At 36.5% G+C, this 22,176-nt stretch overlaps 1 protein-coding gene across 3 annotated transcripts in view; it reads left to right on the top strand.

The window, feature by feature from the left end:
• Nucleotides 1-6,137: 6,137 nt before the first annotated feature.
• Nucleotides 6,138-22,176, top strand: part of LOC306848552 (serine-rich coiled-coil domain-containing protein 1-like) — an 85,395-nt gene continuing 69,356 nt past the window's right edge. For 2 of the 3 annotated variants that reach the window (XM_079383177.1, XM_079383179.1), the window contains exons 1-6: nt 6,138-6,330; nt 8,196-9,332; nt 13,870-14,054; nt 20,515-20,605; nt 21,150-21,218; nt 21,350-21,464. In XM_079383177.1, the coding sequence (XP_079239303.1) occupies nt 8,222-9,332; nt 13,870-14,054; nt 20,515-20,605; nt 21,150-21,218; nt 21,350-21,464 (1,571 nt within the window). In that variant the 5' untranslated portion in view covers nt 6,138-6,330; nt 8,196-8,221. Of the gene's footprint in view, nt 6,455-8,195; nt 9,333-13,869; nt 14,055-20,514; nt 20,606-21,149; nt 21,219-21,349; nt 21,465-22,176 lie in introns of all 3 variants that reach the window. The other variant, XM_079383178.1, reaches the window with a different exon arrangement.

Raw genomic sequence — 22,176 nt, 5'->3', positions numbered from 1 at the left:
TCATAAGGAGAAATCTTTCTCCAGGAAAGTTCCTCTTTTCCATGCAATTGCAATGAAAGGGGACTGAAAATTTAAGGCATCAAAAAGGATATAAAACTACCATAAAATTATGATGAGTCCTATGTTTTGTATTCACTGTAAGTTAAAGAACAATTTAGAAATTTAAGTTATTAACTTAAAATCTTGTCATGTGCTCTTGTATTCATGAGAAATATGATTAAAAGTATATATATCATGATAAGTATAGATTCAAGGATGCAAATGGTAAGTCTCAGTCTGTTCCTGCCGTATTGCTTCTGGAGACTTGAAGCAAAGCATATACTGGAGCACTATAGATCATTTTATCATGCTTTTGCATGTTTTAGAAAGCTGGAAAGCTTCAGTTCCCATTCAGTGAAACCAGATAAAAAAACAAACAAAAAAAAACAGTACATTCTAATGATTTTTTTCTTATAAAAAGAAATTTGACATCAAGTAGCCTATATAATTAACTGTTCCTCATATTTTTGTTTTTAGTCACAAACATATTTCAGCGTAACTATGTAAATCTAAGCAAAATCTCTAAATGTTATATTTTTCTGATAATGTAAAATACACTATACCTGACCAAATGTAGGTAGGCCTACATCAATCCTGCACTTGCCTGTTTTGTCATTTAAGAATATTTGACATATTTGTTTTTTATTGTTTCTGAGAGCCAACCTTTTCTGGGTAATATAGATGACAAATTAATTTCCTTAATTCACCCCAAACACGCTGACCTTTAAATAGCATGAAATTCTGTCAGAAATGCATTAAATATTTACAAAACAAGAACATTATTAGATTTCTTTGATATGATGACAAAATGGATACAAAGAGAGAAGAGTTAGTTATAATGCACTTTTGTGTGTGTGTGTGTGTGTGTGTGGAATTGAATGAATCAGCCCTCAGACACACACAACCTGAGTTGATTCAGATCGGGTTTATTAGTGCTGCTGAGTGACACAGGTAGTGACGTAGTTTGAAGACACTTTTTAGATTACATTCAAAAATACTCATTATACAGATACGCCATTCAGGACAGTTTAATATGAATTCATTAAAAATCTGAGCAGATTTTTAATGGTATTTCTTGGTATGTTGGATACTTTATTTCTGTCTGTATTTATAAAAAGCTGTCTCAGTTTTGTACACTTCCTACGTTGTTTATGACAAACATATTCATGCAAAAAAAATAAAAAAAATCAGTTTTCTGAGCACAAGCCTTTGCAATCATTAGCTACGTCACGCTTACGCGCATATTCACAGTTTACACAGAACAAACAATGATTCGCCTAGCTGCTTTTGCACGAATTGAATTCAGATTATTATTCCATACCTGGTTTTATTTCCATACAATGACGCTGAATGGTAACTGGGCATGTCATTCTGCCTACAAATGATAACTTTCATTTCTGGCTGAAGTATTACTTTTAGACTCATAAATGAATATAACCAGCGATGTCTCAAATGCCATGAACATTATAACTGCTTCTGAAACGTAACTTGTTTACTTTTCTAGAAATATGCATTGTAAAACGCAACAGGGACACCACGTGGAATTCAAAAGAATTGCAGGAGGCTATGGAATTTTAGCCTAGCAATGTTATGGGATTGGTAAACTGCTATACATTCAAACCAAATGGAACATTTTACAGGAGTGATTTAACTCATGCACTTTAGTATTTCCTGGCTTCATCAGCTAATGAGTTAGATATTAGGCCTACAGTAGGTGTTTGGCGGACCATTTTAATTTTATTTAAAAATAAATTAGTTAGGCTATAATATTTACTGCTTTCTTACGGAAAGTAATCACGTGACAGAAAAATAAACTAACACGAGTAGGCTAATTAACGAAGCAAATAAAATCATCGGCCAGAGACAGAGTAGAATGCAAGAGCTGTTTTCACAATTTATGGAGAGAAAGGCAATTGCAGTGTACGCTGACCAGACTCATCCCCTCCATTCCTGCTTTGAGGCCCTCTCTTTGGGTCACAGGCTGCGTACACCACTGGCTAAAATGAACATATATAAAAGGTCATTTATTCCATTGGCCGTGACTGTTTTAAACCAAAATCTTAACGGAGTATCTATTTAAAGGCTATTTACACTAACTTCGCCTACCAACGTGTGATTGGGACAGTCAACACTGAAAAAAGACTCTCCTTCCACGTCAGTCTCAGTGGTGTAGATGGTAAGGCACGTTTTTTTCCCCTCCCTTTTCAAATCTCATATCGCATCGGAAAGACATTTATTTTCAATAAAAATTAAGGAAATAATCAAAAAGTTGGAAATAAAGTATCGGGTAAGGTTAGGGTAGGTGTAGGGAGGGCTTTATTGTCCCAATAAGGTGGCATCCATTTAATAATTTGAATTAAAACTATGATTTACACTCAATAGGTTATTTTTGCATACTGTTTTATACAATACTGAGTTGCAGATAATTGCCACTATTTGCAATAAGTAGTAGCCTATATAGCAGAAAAGCTTGCTATTATAACATAGTGTAAATAGAACCTATAGCTATTTGCACTTAGTGTAAATAGCATATCGTTAAAAAATACTGCTATTTGCACTGTGTAAATAGTATCTCTTGCTAAGAAAATATGCCATTTGCACTTAGTTCAAATAGCTGCTGCCAAATCTTAATTGAGGTATATTTTGTGGGTGTGTATAGGCATATGCATACACATATTGTGCCTTGTTTCACATGCTTTTTATTAGGGTAATGTGTGTTTCATGCGTTTTAGAGCTGTGTAAGTGTAGGCTATGTATATTGTTTATTGCAGGCTATGTTTTATGCCAGTGTCACATATGAATTTCTGTCCAGAACCTCTGTATAGACAAAGTAAAGTAAAGTAAATTGACAATGAAAACTGGAGTCTGTAATATAATTAAAAGTCTAGATTTGTATATAGCCTAATTAAAAATATATTTAAGTAGCCTATTTAATTAAAAGTCTAGATTTTTTCAAAGTGCCCATTTTCCTTCTAAACAACTGATCGACATTTACTCTGCGATAATGTTACACATCAACATCATAAATAGCCTACATCAAAAATGTTTCTGCAGTGTCCTTAAAAATAAAATAGGCCTAAAAATGATTATATATGCATATTAATATAACACCAAAATACATGTTTTTTTGTTTCATTAAAAAAATCTCAATAAACAGCCTACTTTATGATGATACCAGAGTATAATACAGTTTTTCTCGATTACTAACACACTATAACTGATTCATTTGGCCCAGTTTTCCAAACCATTCATACAGTTCTCAAAACAAAGACACGGTTCACAAAACTTTTAACAAATTTCACCTGTTTGCACACGTGTTCCAGTTTGCTCAGTGTTTTCTGCAAAACTCTACACAAAAACGCCATCATTTTGCACAGGTTTAACCACAACACACAAACACACGATATAATTAACACAAGAATCAAAAAATGAACTCAAACAGCACACATTTATCCATGTGTGAACATTCAGTAGCAAAACTGATGACACACAGGTCAGAATCTCAGGATGATATGATCAAGAGCACAAGTGATTATGTGTTTTGGAAAAGGAATCCTGGTGGTGGGAGACAAAGAGGAATAGGAGGAGAAAAGAAAAATGAAGGGGATGAGGTCAAAGGTCATTTGTTCCTGATGAAATACAAAGCACTATGGTTGACCATGTTCTTCTCCATGGACTGACCATGAGAGAAGTTGGTCTACAGGGTTTCAATACTACTTACACATATGGTATAATTACAGTACACAGCTGCAGTACTTCAGATGAGAGAAATTTCATTATTCTACATACAGTAAATACTGTAGCACATGTTGTACACCCTTAGAGTAAACTCATTACTGTTCAATTGATTTGTAGCCAAGTAGTCTTTACATGTACTCTATTTTTGCAGAACTGAGAGACGACTGTCTAGGGGAGGCAGAGAAGTCTTTTGTCAGAAGACTAAGAAACTTCTAGAGGTGAGAATATTCGTTGCGTGCATGAGGGTGGGAACGTATGCTTGTGTATATGTGTGCTTGTTCGTCTACGTCTATGTGTCAGGTCGGGCCTTAGACTCCACCTCACTCATCATCTCAGTCGACCCCCACCCCACCACCATGCCCTGCCGGTGGAGGATGCCGCCGGTGCGTTGGTGGTTTCTCGCGCCGGGGCAGGATGCTCGGGTGAGCGCTGGCCCACTCTCGGCGGTCGCTTGGCGGGGCCTGGCCCTACTGGCCTTGCTGGGCCCCGGTTGGGGGGTGGGGGGCCCTTGGATCTCCGGGCCCAGGGCTCGGTCTGCCCTGGTGTGGTCGGCTGCCGGCGGAGCCTGCGGGCTTGCCGCCACGGCACCCTGGGGTGTCTATACTGTGGCTGTCGGATGTCCCACCTTCGGGCTCTCCTCTGCCCTTTTCTGGGTGGGGGCCGCAGTTGTCCCTGCGGTGGTTCCCCTGGGGGTCCCGTGCCCTGGGGGGCCTCCGGATGTTTGGGGCCTGGGTCTCTTCCATGCCTGCTTCATGCCTTGCGGGATGGGGCTGTTGTTCCCCACACACACACTATTAAACATTTACATGGAGGAACCTTATGAACACAAGCGCGCTCACACACACAGGTGTACACTCAAGCATTCACATTGGTGTAAAAACGGGTGCTCACAGACACACATTGTTCTGATCTGCTGTTGCTTCAAAACTTATTTTGTAATATTAGTTATGCGTGTTGCTCAATAACATTTAACATTTAGAATTTATTGTGATTCATACAGATGTTGGTTGTTGCTGCAGTTTCTCTGATGTTGTGTCTTCTGTTGTGTCTTCTGTTGTTTTCTCTTTTTGTCAGCAGGTATCGAAGCAAATTGTCTGTTTTTTTTTTTTTTTTCCTCTCTCTCTCTATCCCCCATTCTCTTTTTTTTTCTCTCTCTCTCCCCCTTCTCTGTTGACTTTATCCACAATTTTTTTTTTTTGTTTGTTTTGTTTTCTAATTCCTTTTTTTTTTATTATTATTATTATTATTTTTATTATTATCATTATAATTATTATTATTTTTGTTTATTATTATTATTATTTTTTTTTTTTTCTCTCTCTTGTTTTCTCTGTCCCCTGGTCTTGTCGGTCATAGTATGGTTAAATAAAAGGGTATATAAAATTTAATTAATTAATTAATTTAAAAAAAAATAATAAATAAATAAATATATATAAAAAAAAAAAAAAAAAAAAAAAAAAAAAAAAGGCTGTGAATGATGATAGCATAGCTACACATACGTACTGTCATGTGTTATCTGTGTTACTGACAGGCCGAAAAAAAAAAAAAAAAAAGAAACTTCTAGAACCAATACACATACTACAATACTGTAATGCAAATTGGCAGAGGATGCTGAATGAATGAACAAATTAATTTATTTATTTATTTACAGCAACTGACAGCATTCCAGTGTGAGCTTACTATATATTCAGTTGTTTGGTCTTTGAACTTTTCTCTTCTAGTGCTTTTTATCTACTGTAAGATCTCTTTACAATAGTGTAATGAAAGGAAACGTTTCTTAAAGTTTATTGCTGAATTTTACTGTATCTGCACCGCTCTATTTATGCTGTATACTGTAACAGTCATAGACTAGCAAAATTATTCCTGTTTCCCAAAAGGAGGTGTTTGTAACAGTGTTTTGATCTCACTAGTGTTCTCTAGACAGGAAAGTATTCTGAGTATTTGACAGGTTTGTGTGTCACCTGAGGCCAAAGTTTGAGTCTGACAAAAGGGAGCTTGTTTTTTGACTAAACTATTTGATTTTGACCTGGAAGTTTGAAGTTTGCACAAGTTGGTGTGTAATTTTGAGATTGTGTTTATAGTTGTGAGAAAGTGGTTAATTGTTTCATGAACTGTGTGTTTGCAATCGAGAAAAACTGTAATAATAATAATAATAAAACAAACAAACAAAGAGGAAAAGCTTCTTTTACAAAAACTGTGCAAATATGCGAAAAGCTATCTTTGAAAGTATTTTTTCATGTAGCCTACATGGAATTTACTGATAATTGTATAATTACACTCTTTATCCCAGCGCCACTGCACCTGTGTGCCGTCTTTAAATGACGCTCACGCAGGTAACATGCGTCATGCGCAGAGGCGGAAACGCGGAAGCAAAGTGCGAGCACATTCCACGTCACTTGAGGTGGATTTAGCGCGAGCTATCAGGGATTCTGACATGAGAATTTAGCGCTTTGACGTGAAACTCGCCGGATGTGATGCCACGAGCATTGCGGCTTCACGCTCAAACTGACAGCGAAGGGGATCTCAGCGGGTTGTAAACACAGGTTTCATCTCAAGGTAATGTTTGTGTGCGGAGCTGTATTGCGCTTGCAGCAGGCGGCTGCTTTATCTCGCTGTTTTATTGCGTATTCCGTGTTTCCTGACGCCGTGCAGATGATATGATGGATATATATCACAATACGTAAGTATTGCGCAATTGCGGTGTCTCAAAACGTAGCGAAATACCTAAATATAATTTTTGGGCTCTGTGGCAGTGCTACGATTCCCAAATATGATGTAGCTGCTACGCTCTTATGATGACCAAAAATGCTGTTTAGAGAGGCAGATCCCATCAGATTGTAGGTTATGGGCCTTTTTGCTTTGATTCATAGGTTATCACACTTAATGGATGTTTTTACTTGGCATAGTTTCTCCTTAGATTTTATGACCGTCAAATGATTTATAACCTTATTTTTGCTGGCGTATAATGCCTCTGAATGTTCGTTATTTCAAATGTAATGTAGCCTAACTGGTTCCTACAAAACCCTTATTATTATTATTATTATAGCTTGCGTGCCATCATTTTTACTTGGCATAAAAGTTTCATGAGTTTGTCTGTTGTTTATTACATTGGCATTGTCATGATTATTATGATCTTAAAATAATTAAGTGTGCTGTAGTTTGCCATTACCTATTAAAACATGCCAGGTCAAGCAAGCTAAGTTAATGCTGGCAAGGGTGTTTCTTCTACTGTCACAACAATGTTATGGGGTGTGTGCTTGTTTTGTAAATTTGTCAGAGGGAACACCTTCATATTACCTTTTACTGATTTGCTGTGATTTAAGTGCAGTATGTATTGGCAGAAGGTCAGCACAGTATGCTTAATATGCTGTAATTAATTGTGCTCAGCAAACAGAAATACAGCTCTCCTGGATTTTTCTCTTGTGAATCTGTATCGTGTCAATGGTGAACAATTAAATTTTTGCCTATTAGACATGAGAATGTGGAATTTTTCAAGTCTTTCAAATTTTTTTTACCAGACAATTAATTAGTAAAATGATACAGTATTTTAATTCACATTTTTCTTTCTTATCTATTTTTGACACATATTTTAAAAATATTTGGAATTGTGCAAATGTCAAAATCAAATGAACGTAGTGTTTTTATATTTGTAATAGTTTTTTACTTATCTCGGATCCTACTTGGGATCACATTATATATGCATGTGTATATATATGTATGTATGTGTATATGTGTGTTATATTTTTATATATATATATATATATATATATATATATATATATATATATATATATATATATATATATATATATATATATATTAACACAGATGTGCATAAAAATTTTAAGAAAAGTGTAATATTTCTTTTAATTATAAAAAGTAATTTGAACTTTAAAAAAATCTGTTAACTAAACAGACTTACAGTTTAGATATAAACTTGATTCTGGTATCAATCATAGTATTTTTCACAGATTTATTTTAAATTATGTAGTATTCTTAAAGAAATTGTTATCAAGAATAAAAAGGAAGGAAACAATGTAACCAGCAGTAATTTAGTAAGCCTGTGCTCAATGGGAATCACATTTTCTTCAGTATAGACCAGGTAATGCTCATATTACATGCAGTACACCGTCTATCTGACATCAATATTGTGTAGTGGCAAACTGGTTATACAAAGACAGTAAACTAATGAAGGCTCCTATGCGTCTTGCCAACTTTCCCTCTGCCTATTTCTCAAACTATTAACAAATTGGTTCCTCAAGAGTTTATTTTTGTTTTTAAACAACAGAATTTCTTGTCAGATGCGAGACATGTTGGCAAAATTACCGCAACTATTTGCCTTGTTCATTTACAATCTTGATTGTGTCCCTTTGTTTAGGCTGTCATGCTAATTCTGAGTTTGTCCTTTTACCTGTTTGCAGAGCGTCTGATCTGGTGCTCGACTTAAATGGGCGAATCAGGGTCACGCCGCTCCAACCTGGTCTCCAGGCTTCCCATCTTTAGACGTAGCGTGCGAAAGAGGCAGGACTCGCTTCCCTCCTCGCCCTCATCTGGTGGTGTCGGCAATGGCGTCCACACTTCCTCTCCCTCCAGCACCAATTCCAGTTCCAGCAGCACGAGCAAACGCCGCAGCCTCTTCCGCACACCGTCCTTCAGCTTCCACAGCAAGAGGAACAGCGACCCAACACAGCTCAGCCTGGACAATAGCAGCCAGGGATCCGAAGCCATCTCAAAGACACGGCATTCATTTGGATTTGGTGGACACAAGAAAAAGATCATCCGATCTCAGACGGAAGACCTTGAGAAAGTGTCCACCAATCGTAGCGTGTTTATAAATTGCATCAGCTCAGGGACCAACGAAGGAGATGATTCAGGGTTCCTTGATGATGTGAGCAGCAAGAGGTCTTCCAAACATAAGAAGCAGCTGCTGCCCAAGTCCTTATCAGCTCACCAACGGTTTCCTAAGAACTTGTCCAATGTCCCAGACCAGGGTAAAGGTCAGGATGCTGCGGAAGATCCTCCTAAAACTGGTACCCCAGGTTCCTGGCCTGGAGAACTGGCTGAGAGTTCTCTACAGTCACCCATGATCTCAGAAGACCGCACCACGGCAATAACACCATCCGATTTTGTTCATGTTACCGAAGACTCTGTCTCGGAAGTGGATGCTTTGCCAGCCCCCAGTCCAGCTGCTCCACCCGAAAACTTCAGCCAAGCTGTTTCTACCTCACAGGTGTCCTTCACCCCAACCCAGGCCAGCACGGAAAAGCACTTACTGCCAGATACCAGCCACACAGCCAACACACAGTGCGAGAGCACCACTGCCCATACGGAACCTGTAACGCTGCAAACAGTGAAAGAGCTGAACCCTAACACTAACCCTGATCAGTCAGAGGCCAGTGAGAATGAGCAAGCTCCAGAACTGAGTGAGGACAGCAGCTCCAATCCAAACGCCTGTGAGAGGCGGTCCAGGAACACTGTGCTCATCCAGCAGGCAGGAAGATCATCAGGTCTGAACAAACTGGAGACCAGACCAAGTCACCTAAGAAAGCCGCACACAGGTAATGTCAGTGAACTCCGTTGCTGTTTTGTATGTTTATATAGAGGATGTTATGTTTCTGTTTTCAGACGACCAAGTTTTGTGGGAAATTATTCACATACTTGCTCCATGACAGAAACATGTTAATCTTTGATCTTTAAACCAGTTTCACTAATCTTTCACTGAGATTTTATCTCTAGCTCTTATGACTTCAGAGCTTCATAGATAACTTTCTGCTTCCACCAAGACACTTTAATATCACATGAGGCCATGGGTGCTGAAGTTTCAAAACATTTTTGGGAAAAAAAAACGATGGAGCATTTTTCTGCTTATTACACAGCTACTTGCCAAAATAGATAAAAAAAGAAAGAAAAAAAAAATACGCCTGAAATATTGATGTGACTGAAAATGTATTTATTATAAGAGAAGGGACCTCAGAGAGACATAATATACATATAGCACAGCTATATGTAGAAGCTTTTCGTGGCAACAACAGACGGTGGTAGTGGGTCAGTATACAAAATATTAAAATGCAAAATGCTGTGATTGACTAATCAGCATGTATTATTCCAGCGAGACAAATAATGTGCTAATTGAGAAGTCAGTTACTGCTGGAGGGATTGTCAAACGTCAGATACTATTAATGCCACATTATTTGTGTTGAATTAATCTATCACATAGTTAATTATCATATTTGTGGTTTTAGAATTGGCTTTGAGTCCCTCATTTAATAACCTAAAAGCTCTTCATAACATGTAGCCTTAAACTGAATGTGAAACTGATCTTCACAGCTCTGGAACTGCTGAAAGCTTAAACTAGTATTTTTATACATGCAAGCAAAAACGGAACTTTATTTAAAAAAAAAACACAAAACATCCCCCCTCCCTTTGGAAACAATGCTTTGTGCTCCAGTTTTGCTGTAGTTTTCTCATAACATGTGATTTCCCTTCTGTAAATTATACTTTTACCTTATGAGTGCTTTCACTCCCGAATGCCTGTGGCTTAGAGGTTTATGGGAAACTAACCAGCTCTGCTGTATTGAATTTCCTCTAGTTGTGACCTGATATTGGCTTTACTACAGATCCTGTTGCAGTGTTGCAGTGAACTCTTCACTCACTGGTTTCATTTACAATTATAGGCTTTGGGTCATTCATTAATATTAATGTAAATGATTAAGCTCTTTTTAAGATTATTAAGATGATTTTAGTCATACTCTCTTATCTTTAGATGGGAGGAAATGTGTCTGGATACAGCCAAGTCTGTTGTTTATCAAGTTGGTTTAGCAGATTATTGTTGTTTTTTTAGCAGATTATTTCGGCAAAACAAGTTTTCCAGAAATCCTTTTTGTTCAATTTGGATATGCTGGAAATTTGAGCCAGTTTACTTGTAGCATGTTTTTATTTTCTTGTGAATGTTTTGGCTTTTTTTTTTTTTTTTGTATCTGTGTAGGTTTTGGGCTTTCACTGAATATCAGTATATTTTCTTTGCAGTGCTTGTGAGTATTTTTGTCATTAGGATCTAGGATTAAATCATTTATGATGATCGTACTGTACTGAATATATAATTAATGAATCTTTACACACTGTGCCCTCCATAAGTATTGGAACATTGGAATTGCTCTGTTGGCTGTGGAGTCAAGACATTTGCAAATATGATTAAAAGATGAATATGAGACGAACATAAGGCAGATATAAAATATTAAAAGCTATTATTTAGTTGCAGATCCCTTGCGCACAATCACAGCAGTGAGTTTGTGACCATAGACCTCACCAGACTCTTGGTCTCATGCTTTGAAATGCTTTTCCCAGCCTTTAATGCAGCCAATTCCAATTGTTGCTTGTTTTAGAGAGTTTCTGCTTTTACTCTCCTCTTCAGCTGGTGAAATTCATGTTCAATCGGATTTACATCTGGAGGTTGACATGGGCAATCTAAGACTTTCCCTTTCTTGCAAAATGTATAAATGTGTGTGTAAAATATATGAATGTGAAAGGAGAATGTAAGTGTGTGAGGGCACCAGAATGAATTATGGCTTATATGGCCCCTGAGATGGATAGATAGAGATGTATATAATTAAATGCATACATGCACACAGACACACAATGCAGTTCAAAAGTTTGGGATAAGACAAGATTTTTACCCCCGGTTTCACAAACAAGGTTTAAGACTAGTCCTAGACTAAAATGTAAGTCTGAGCCGTTTCAGCTGAAAGAAACTTGCTCTGACTGATCTTAAAACACATCAGTGCATTTTTATTTGTCTTTAGATACACACACACACACACACACACACACACCAGTAATGTTTTTTTCTAAGGCACGTTTATAAAAATGACTGTAATGTCCTAATTGAACTATGGCTTAATCCTGGTTTAGTCTAAGCCCTGTCTGTGGAACCAAGCCTTAATGTTTTTTTTTTTAAAAAGAAGTTTGTTAGGCTCTTCAAGGCTGCATTTTTAAAATATAAATCTTTTGAACTACCATTGAAAAGTTTGGGGTCAGTATTTTTTATTATTTTGAAAGAAATTAATACTTTTATTCAGCAAGGATATGTTAAATGGATAAAAGTGTGAGAATAAAGACTTATTTTTTTAGAAAAGGTTTCCATTTTTAAATAAATGCTGTCCTTTTTAACTTTTTTTTTTTATTCATCAAATAATCTTGAAAAAGTATGACATGTATATGACCTTAGAGAAGCAATTATTGCTGCCATCAATCTGGGAAGAGTAATACGGCCAATTGAAGTCCATCATTCCACAGTGAGGAAGATTGTTCTCAAGTGGAAGACATTCAAAACAGACACCAATCCTCCCAGGAGAGGATGTCCCAGCAAATTCATCCCAAGATCAGACCACGTAACGCTCAGAGAAATGGCTGACAACCCAGTTAACATGTTAAATGATAAAATTCATGACGGTACAATTAGAAAAATATGGGACAAGTATGGTATGTTTGGAAGGCTTGCCAGAAGAAAGCTGCTTTTACCTAAAAAAGCATGGCAGCACGGTTTAGGTTTGCAAAGTTGCATCTGAACAAACCATAAATCTTCTAGAACAATGACCTTTGAACAGATGAGATCAAAGTGGAGCTGTTTGGCCATAATGCACAGCACCACATTTGGTGAAAACTTAGAGCATATAAGCGCAAACACCTCATACCAAAAATTCTCACACACATGATTTTAGGCTTGTTTTGTAGCCACAGGACCTGGGCGTCTGAGTGACATGACTTGTCTTAAAAAGACTTTGCTCACAGTCATCGAGTCGACCATAGACTCTTCTGTATACCAAAGTATTCTAGAAGCAAATGTGAGGCCATCTGTCCTACAGCTAAAGTTGGGCCAAAATTGGGTCATGCAACACAACAATGATCCCAAGCACACCAGCAAATCTACAACAGAACTGCTGAAAAGAATTTTAAATTCTATTGCCTTCCTGTCTTTTCTGTTTCACTAGTTGAGCATTTTAGGCTATATACATGTTGTTTGTTTGAGTACTGATTGAATGATCACTGCTACTGTTACTTGTCTGTATGCTTAAATTGTCTTTGCCTGCATATTGATATTATGGATTGGTGATACTTTGGTTATTTTGTTTGACTGTTGGATTATGTATATGTTTGAGTGAGCTGCTATTGATCTGTTGGTACTAGGTATAGTATAATTTTTAAACGGATGTTAATTTTTTAGGATTTGTGTAATTTTTATATGTATTTTGAAGCATGTATTTATGTTTTACCATCAGTCCAGGGACTGCAGATGCAAAGTAGCCTTCTTGCTAATTCTGCCACAGTGTACATTTATGTATTATTGATTAAAAAAAGAGGGAAAAGAATCAAGGTGTTGCAACAGTCCAGTCAAAATCCAGACATCATACTCCTGACTCTGTGCATAAACAAATTCCCACAAACCTCAATTAACTAGAGTAACATTGTAAAGAGTGGGCCAAAGTTCCACCAGAACTATGTGAGGGACTGATAAACGTCATACAGAATATGATTACTTCAGATTATTACTGCTAAAAGTGGAGCTATAGGCAACTGAATAATCGAAACCTTAACTTTGCTTGTCCATCTTGGCTTTATTTTTGTTGAATAAATAATGACACGGTGTGATGTCATGTGAGGCTTTATTTCCAAATTTTATGACTTTCCAAGGACCCGATAATTTACAATCATCTCCTAATACAGAAAACCATTAAATTCAATAGGGTGTCCTAACTTTTTGACATTTACACACACAAACCACACAGCACCTCAACATTGATGATAAAAAGCGTATAAGAATTATTACTGCTGCATCACAGAAGTAAATTAGATTTTAAAGTGTATTTAAATTTCACAATATTACTGCTTTTGTGATTGAGATCAATAAATGCAGCCTTGATGAGCATATACTTCTTAAAGCATCTTCTTAAAATCTTACCGATCGCAAACTTGATTGACTGACTGTTTGTGTGCGTGTGGGTAAAAATGAAATAACGAAGAGATATACTGAATAACTCTTAAGCTCTTTGCTTTGAGGGATATGATTCCCTAATCTATTTATGTTTGTATCCTTCACAGTGTCCATGTGCAGCAGCGTGAGCCCGTACCACGAGGTGATGCGCTTGGAGAGACGTTTGCGGTCTGCCTCGGAGGGTGCAGGAGGACCCAGACTTTACCTCAACCTCAGGGATCCTCACTGCATGGAGGGCAACACTTTATCCAAGCAGAGAACCAGTTCCTCATCTTCCAAACTGGGCAGCCTGGTAAGCATAATGCCCTTCCATTGCTCAAGCTCACATTTTCAAAAATCAGATGAATTGGTCTATTTGATTTAAATGCATAACTATCTTGTAAAACCATTGACGTAAGATCTCAGTGCGTCTTTCTGAGGGATTAAATTCCCTCCCAGCGATATAATCGCAGGGCTTAATTAAACAGAAAAATCCTCTCACACCATTTTACCCAGCAGGTCAGCAGGGCCAGTATCCATGGGTCACTTTCCATCTGTATAAGATTCCAGTGCCTAGATATGTAGAGTGCCTATTATTTTTTTTTTAAACCCAAATTTTAATCTTTAAAGCGATGGTTGAAATTTCAGTCGTTATTTGCTCATCCTCATTTCACTCCAAACCTGTATGACTTTCTATTTCTATGGAACACCATCTAGAGTTATTATAGAGAAAATAATTTAAATGTAAAAACTAATTTAAAATGCGAATAAAAACTGTAATAGTGTCTAAATTATAATACAATAACAGTGACACAAACAAATATTTTTGAATCATGTGCTGGTTGCTTGTTTTGATGCATTTACAGTGAAAGAGGACTGAAGCTTTCAAGCTTCAAAAAGGCACAAAAGGAGATGAACACACATAACTATTGTATGACTTCAGAATTCTTGTAATATATTGTATACTGTTAAATGCATGTGTGTAGTAATGAAGTTCTCATTAACATTCATCATATTGAAAAGGGTGGGCAAGATTTTTTCTTTTTTAAATCATGCTTTCATGTTCCACAGAATAAAGTCAAATAAATAAAGAGCTATTTGTATTCAAGAGGTTTAAACTGATTGTAGTATAAATACACAATTAGTTGTACGCTGAACTCTGAAATGTAATTGAAAAGCCCAAAGCATGTGAAAGATATAAGAACATTTCCAAGTCATTGAATATGCTGTGGAGTGCAGTTAGATCAATAATTACGAAATGTAAAAATGTGGCACTGCTGTGAATCTACCTTGAGCACACTGTCCTGAGCTTCGGTGCGAGAAGCAGTCTTTTGTGATGCTTCATTGTAAACTTATTATTAGGTCTCATGGATTCCTCATTCACAAGTTCAGTTTCGTTAGAAATACCATGACTGTGAAATATCTATTCACAACATAAAACAGCCTTTTTGTACTGCAAGTATTTATTAAAGCCACCATCTGTTTATTAAAAGCAGACTCCAAAACAAATATTGTCCTTTAATCTTTTCACAAGACCTCACAATAAACCTGTGGATTATGGGTAATAACAGGAGCACTGCTCACAGTAGGCCATTTGAAGTCCAACCGTGATTGTGTTGAAGTTTGTTCAAGGTGGTGTGGTGGAGCACAAGCAGTTCTTTAATTCTTGTAGTGGTGTTTTCAGTGAGAACAAATATATGTACAGTGCTAACTGTTAGCATGCTAAAGTACTACCAAAGACTTCAGGTATACAAAGGCGGTGCACTCAAATTACTATGAATGGGAGAAAACGCAACTTGCATTATTATGGTAGATTAAGTCCCGCCTTCTAAATAAGAGAGCCAGTTAAAGTCTGGCTCTCCAGCTGCTATTAGAAAACTCTGCTTGCGATAGAAACGGTCATTGTCCTGAGACCCGTCGTCTGGACTGATAGCACGTTGTGCGCATTGGATGGGCCATCTTAAAATATGAGCTTTTTCTCATATTATTTGAACACAAAAACATTTATTTTCAGTTTTCTGACAGATTGTTGATTTGAAATATGCGATGTGGCAAGCATTTTTTGAGATTTCCAGATTTCCCCATTCAAGTACATATGACTTGGCCTTGGATGCCTGAAATAGCTGCCCGAAATATCGCTGCTGAGTGAACAGACTTTCCTTGAAAGGGACTTTACTGTACACTTTTAGCATGCTAAAACTGAAATATTTAAAACTTGTGTCTCTATTTAAATACACCAGTGCTGAAAATATTAATTAGTTGACCTCATAAGTAGTTATTAGATGCGTAACAGGTTAGTCAACCATACTAACCCATATTGACTAGGAGCTTGCTTCTTGAAAATTTACACCATTGCTTCTTGAAAATAAATGTACATTATTACTCAAATGTTTGGGGTTGGTAAGATTTTATAATGGCTTTGAAAGAAGTCTCTTATGCACACCAAAACTGCATTTATTTGATTAAAACTACAGAAAAACAGCAATATTGTGAAATATTATTACAATATTTAAAAAGAACAGATATTTTAAGTGCAATTTATTCCTGTGATGGCAAAGCTGAATTTTCAATAGCCGTTACTCCAGACTTCAGCATCACATGATCTTTCAGAAAGCATTCTAATATATGAATTTGGACATGAAGAAATGTTCCTTATATTATCAAAGCAGTTGTGCTGCTTAATATATTGTGGAAACCATAATACAAGATTATTTGAATAAAAAGTTCAAAAGAGCAGCATTTATTTGAAATAGAATTCTTTTGGAACATTATAAATAAATGTCACTTTTGTATCATTTAATGTGCTCTTGCTGAATAAAACTAATTTCCTTCAAAAAAAAAAAAAAAAAAACTTTTCTGACCCCAAATTTTTGAATGGTTACTATTTTTATACTATTTTGCTGCCGGTCATTAGTGATAGATAAAGAATTAAGCTTGAGTGAGTTTTTTAGACAAACCCCTTACAGGAAAACATTCTTTTAATTAGTAATGTAAAACAATGGCTCATACTTTTGGCTAGTTCCTACAAAGTTATAAAGGCTTTGTTTTGTTTGTGAATAATGTAGCCTGCACCTGCACAGCTTGAGGCCAAAGTAATTGCTCTTGTTTTCCAGCGTAGCGGAGAAAAACACCACATCCTGTGTTATTGTTCTTTAATGCTTGCTAAAGTGCCACTGCTAATTTGTCATCAAGTCATGTGCCGTGCAAAATTTGTGAGTGAGGGTTACCTTTACTCTGGCTGGACTGACCTGGCCTTTCCATTTACATTATCCTGTTTGGCAGTTGTTCTTGGATGAGGCTACATCCTGAAGGCAGCGTGTCTGATCAGGTTTGTCAACAGAAATCGGAAATCTTAGGAAGCGTGTTGTATGTTTTGGGTGACTTTGAGGATCCAGATTCTTGTATTATCGACGCTATGTCAGATAAAGATAAATGGATATGTGAGCCTACATTTTAATTGACAGATGAAACGGATTTGTTGAAGGAAAATCCTCTTCCACGGTGCCGTCAAGTTCAGAGAAAGGGCAGCATTTTGCGTTGTGCAAGCTGCACGGAACAATGAACATTGTTATGTGTTGTCTGATTTGCGAATGAATGAGTCGGCTCTTAATAAATCGGTCTCAAACATGTCCCAAACTCACAAGTTGTTTGTACGAATTGTTCTAATAACTGACTCGCTCACTGAAGCGCGAGTCATTTTCAAAATGAACCTAAGCATGAATAACAGTGATATTTATTTATTTATTTAAAAGAAAATCATTTGTTTTCTGAATGTTCCATTTTGAAAGCCAGTTGCTACCTACTCATTTTTATTTTAAGCCCTCTTAAAAAAAACATAAATTTGTGTTTGTGTTCCATTTTAAAGTCTCTTTTGTAGATTTTTCTAAGCCAACGCTGTAATCACCAAAGAATGTGAATGCTCATTAACATACTTTTTTATGGGGATGACTCGCATAACTTTTTGTGTAAACACAAAGACAGACAGGAAAAGGGAAGTATTCCATTGTCATAGTGAGAAATTGTGGTTATGCTCACTGCTCTCAAGGGAAGCATGCCAGTTACTGCTCTCTGTGTTCTTCAAACATTAACATTTGAGGAACTACAGTAGTTTCCCATTTCTGTAATCTTTGGCCAACACGCTTGTAAATCACATAAGTGTTGTTCGGTAATTTGGCTTTGCCTTTTGCCGCTTCATTTGCATCAAGATGGTTCTTGTTTGATACGGCCTAATTGTTTTTAGCTAGCAATCAACCTTTATATTGTAGAGCAGGAGACTTTGGTCTTGCTAATGAATGAAACATTTGGCAGCAGCCAGTGCTGGTTTGCTGAATGTGCCTGAAGGGCCTTAGTTTCACTTATGAGAAAGGTGCCTCATTGAATCAAGCCTTATTTTGCTCAATACATTGTGGCCTAGACTTGAAATTGATGATATTTGTTTAATTGGGGTTGTCTCTGCAAAGTTATTGATATAACACCAATGATCGGCACCAACTAAAAATAATCACTACTTACTTAAAGGGATAGTTCACACAGAAATGTAAATTCTGTCATTAACTGCTCAACCTCATGTCCTTCCAAACCTGTAAGACCTTCATTCATCTTCGAAAAAAAAAAAGATACTTTTGTTGAAATCCAAGAGCTTTCTGACCTTCCATAGACGGCAATGCAACTACAACATTTAAGGCCCAGAAAGTTAGTAAGGACATCTAAAATAGTCCATGTTACATCAGTGGTTCAACCTTAATTTTATGAAGCTATGAAAATACTACTTCTGTGCAAAAAAACAAAAATGACTATTTAACAATTTCTTCTCTTCCGTGTCAGTCATCGACATACGTTCATGACCGTACCACGACCGTTTGAATCATGTCTCATTTTTTAACATTTCACACGTCTTGTAGTGGATCGTAAGTGCGGGCGCCCCAAGTTCATCTTGGGTCATTTCCTAATCCTTAGGATATATTTGTGTTTTCTGACTCTTCATAAGAATTTCTAGTGGCAGCACAGATTACTGGTTCTTAGGGTGTATCCTTGCATAACCTGCTAAAGTGAAACCTGTAAGATTGCCTCTTCAAATAGTGTTTCAGAGTTTATTTTCTCACGGGGATATTTTTTTTTTAAAGTGATTTTCTGAAATACGAAAGGAGGAAAAGCTGTTTACATTGCCATTGAACTGTTTTGGCCTTTTTGTCAAGGGCCGCAGGATATTTCGTTAATAAGTAAAGCATGTTTTCTCCTGACACTGACATGAAAAGATCAGAAAAATCAATCTGAACATCGGGAGATGGAGAGTGAGTCACACCAAATGTCAGCTCTCTGTCACCACCTCAATCCCACTGAAATAAACGCTTGAGGAAAAAAAAAAAGACTTATCTTTTCATATCACTTTTTTTTTTTTTTTTTTTTCTTTCACGCAGATATTTTTATCGAGCACTGGCAGTTTTTGTCCTTTGTGCTTCTGTTGTCAATATCTGTGATTAGTAACCTTGTTGATTGAGACAGTTTGCATGCATATGCACATAAATAACCTGTGTTCGGCTGTTTATGTTCACAAGGACATTTATGAACCATGACACTGTTCCTCTTTATATCTAAATAAGCTGTCTGAACGGGTCACTGAATAAGGTCGTTCACTTCATCAATATTACGTTCTTACAGAGATTACAACAGTAGTGATGCATTATGTTCATTTTGCCATTTGGCATCGTAATATTTCACAGAGGTAAAGGCCAGGCCGTTTCATATCCTGAGAGTCTTAATTAGGTGCCCAGCGACCCTTTAATTTCTAGCAAAGTCAAAGTTAAGGCACTTATCTGTTCTGATGCACTATCCAATACATTGCTCTATCCTGCTTAATTAGCCACAGAGCTGCTCTTTTCCACTTTAATAGGACATAATAGCTGCTCTTTTGCCTTTTTGTCTTTTACATGCAGTTTTAAATAAGATTAGCTTGAAGTACTCCATACAGAGCTTTGCTGAGTCCAGTTTGTGTGTGAGAATAAACAACCCTGTTTTAGTGTTATTCTTCTTACCTTTAGCTTTCAATCTTAAGGTGTTTTTTACATGCTGGGCACAAGATGGCAGTGTGACACTTTGATAGGCATCACCCAGAAGCCCACTTTGATTTGAGCTATATACAGGTTTTCTGCCTCTTGAGTGCACAGTGGAATTTTTAGTTTAGTTAGATGTGTGGAAAGGTTGCTGTGGAGGCGTCTTTAAATCATCTTTTGTCATCTTGCTTTAACAAGGAGTCCATGACACGCAGCTGGAGGTTTGAGCTTAATTTAAAAAAGTCATTAGTCACTCTAACTGTAAAGTAGAGACATTAAAATGGATTCTAAATATGTCATAACTACTAAAATGGTATGGATACACAATCTTGTATGGATACAAGGTCTCAACAGTAACAACTTTTTTTTTTTTTTTCTTCCTATTGGCCTGGTCATATAATTTTACCATTTTTACTGTATGTATGTAATGTATGTATGTATGTACTTTAAAAATATTAAAATAATGTATTCATATAATTAAGTTTTGATTTATAAATCTAAATTTATAAAAATGTGTAGTTTTTTTGCAGTAAGAACTGGAAATGTTACATACCAATAATGTATATTTACTATATTTTCTTTAAGTATAAATTCTTTAATTATGTGCAACTACATAACACCATTTGTTGGTGAATTATGGCATTCAATGTAAAAATGAACTATACGCAATTTTTTTTTTTATTTTGACCCTTGCATGATATTTTTTTTCTCTCCCTTTTTCAGGATGTTTTGAATAACCTTGGCTCATCTGAGTTGGATGAAGATGACCTGATGCTGGATCTTGACCTCTCGGATGACCAGCGACCTCACCATGGTATGTTTTTACCAGACTCCAGTTGCTCTCTCCTTTTTGCTTCATACTCTCAAACATGTATTATGGCATTTAACTCTCCTTCATATTCATGCTGTTAAATCTCTGAATGTCTTATTATAGTAATTACACATTCTTATACACATTACACATTCTTATAATAGCTGCATCGCTTGAAGAAATGATTTTTCCTGTAGATTAAAAAAAAGATGAGACCTTATCCCCCCCCCCTAGCTTTAGCTGAAGAAGACTTGGGCATGTCTTCCGATTTTAATACCTTGTAAAATATTACACCATAAAGTTATGCACGCATACAGTTATGAATTAGTCATGTCGTCATCTTCATTTTCCAAATGTTCTGATATTTCGGGAGGAGTTACATCAGCACATGTGACGCTACACGTTAACATACACCACAGGCAAAGCCTCTAGACAGATAAACACAGCGAATGTCATTGCTGATATTTACTAAAGCAGTTTTTTTTGCAAGAGAAGGAAATATTGCAGTACCTATGCATGAAGTTGTTTTGGCATGAACTTCCCCTAGATCAGTGGTTCTCAGCTGGTTTTGCTTCAGGACCCAGATTACACATTGGACAAGTGGCGACCCAACAAAGTACAAAATTTTGTTTGTTGTACAAAAAAGTCCTAAAAATATAAATAAATCCCTTATTTCAGGTAAATAAAGTTGAAGCTTATTTTCACCCAGAAGCTTTTTTTGTTTTCTTTTTTAATTTGCTATTACAGCCTCACGAGAGGATTCCAGTCAATCCCTAGCATCATGTCTCAACCTGCTGCCTTCACCCCTGGAAGCCTCCACCAACCGGGCCCCTGGAAGAGATCCCAAGGAGCCCCCCATCAGGTATCTTTTCCTTACTGCAGTTTCTACTCTTAATTTCACAGATGCACTGTGAACATGAATGGTTCGACAGGGGGGATAATGTTACATGCCCACTTTTATTATTCAGTAATGGTTTTTACCTTGTTACAAACCACAAAATGATCGTCCAATTGTTTCATGAACATGAACTGATTTAGAGAGCTCAACAATAAGATTTTTTTTTCTGCTGGTCCAATCAGACTTGTAGTTCAGATTGTTACTTGCCTGCCAATATTTTCACTGGCACTACAAGAAAATGCATGTTAGAAAAAAAAAAAAAAAATATATATATATATATATTTTTTTTTTTTAAGAAATTAGTACTTCTATTCAGCAAGGATGCAGTACATTCATCAAAAGTGACAGTGTAAAGGAGTTTAAAATGTTACAAAATATATATTACATTTTTTAACTTTATATTCATCAAAAAAGTATCACTGCTTCCACAAAAATATTAAGCAGCATAATTGATCTCATTATTGATAACAAGAATTATAATGTTTCTTGAGCACAAGATCAGCATATTAGAATGATTTCTGAAGGATCATGTGAAAACGTCTTCTGTTTTATTTTTTTTGGTCCATACACCTAATATCATCTTTTGTGTTCCACAGACGAATGTCTTTCAAGTCATCTGTGCTTCAGTTTATGACATATATTACAAATACATGCAAGGAAAAGCTATTACATGTTT

Source organism: Barbus barbus, assembly GCF_936440315.1.
Source record: "Barbus barbus genome assembly, chromosome: 28".
Classification (NCBI taxonomy): Eukaryota; Metazoa; Chordata; class Actinopteri; order Cypriniformes; family Cyprinidae; genus Barbus; species Barbus barbus.
This window is presented reverse-complemented; position numbering and strand designations above follow the sequence as displayed.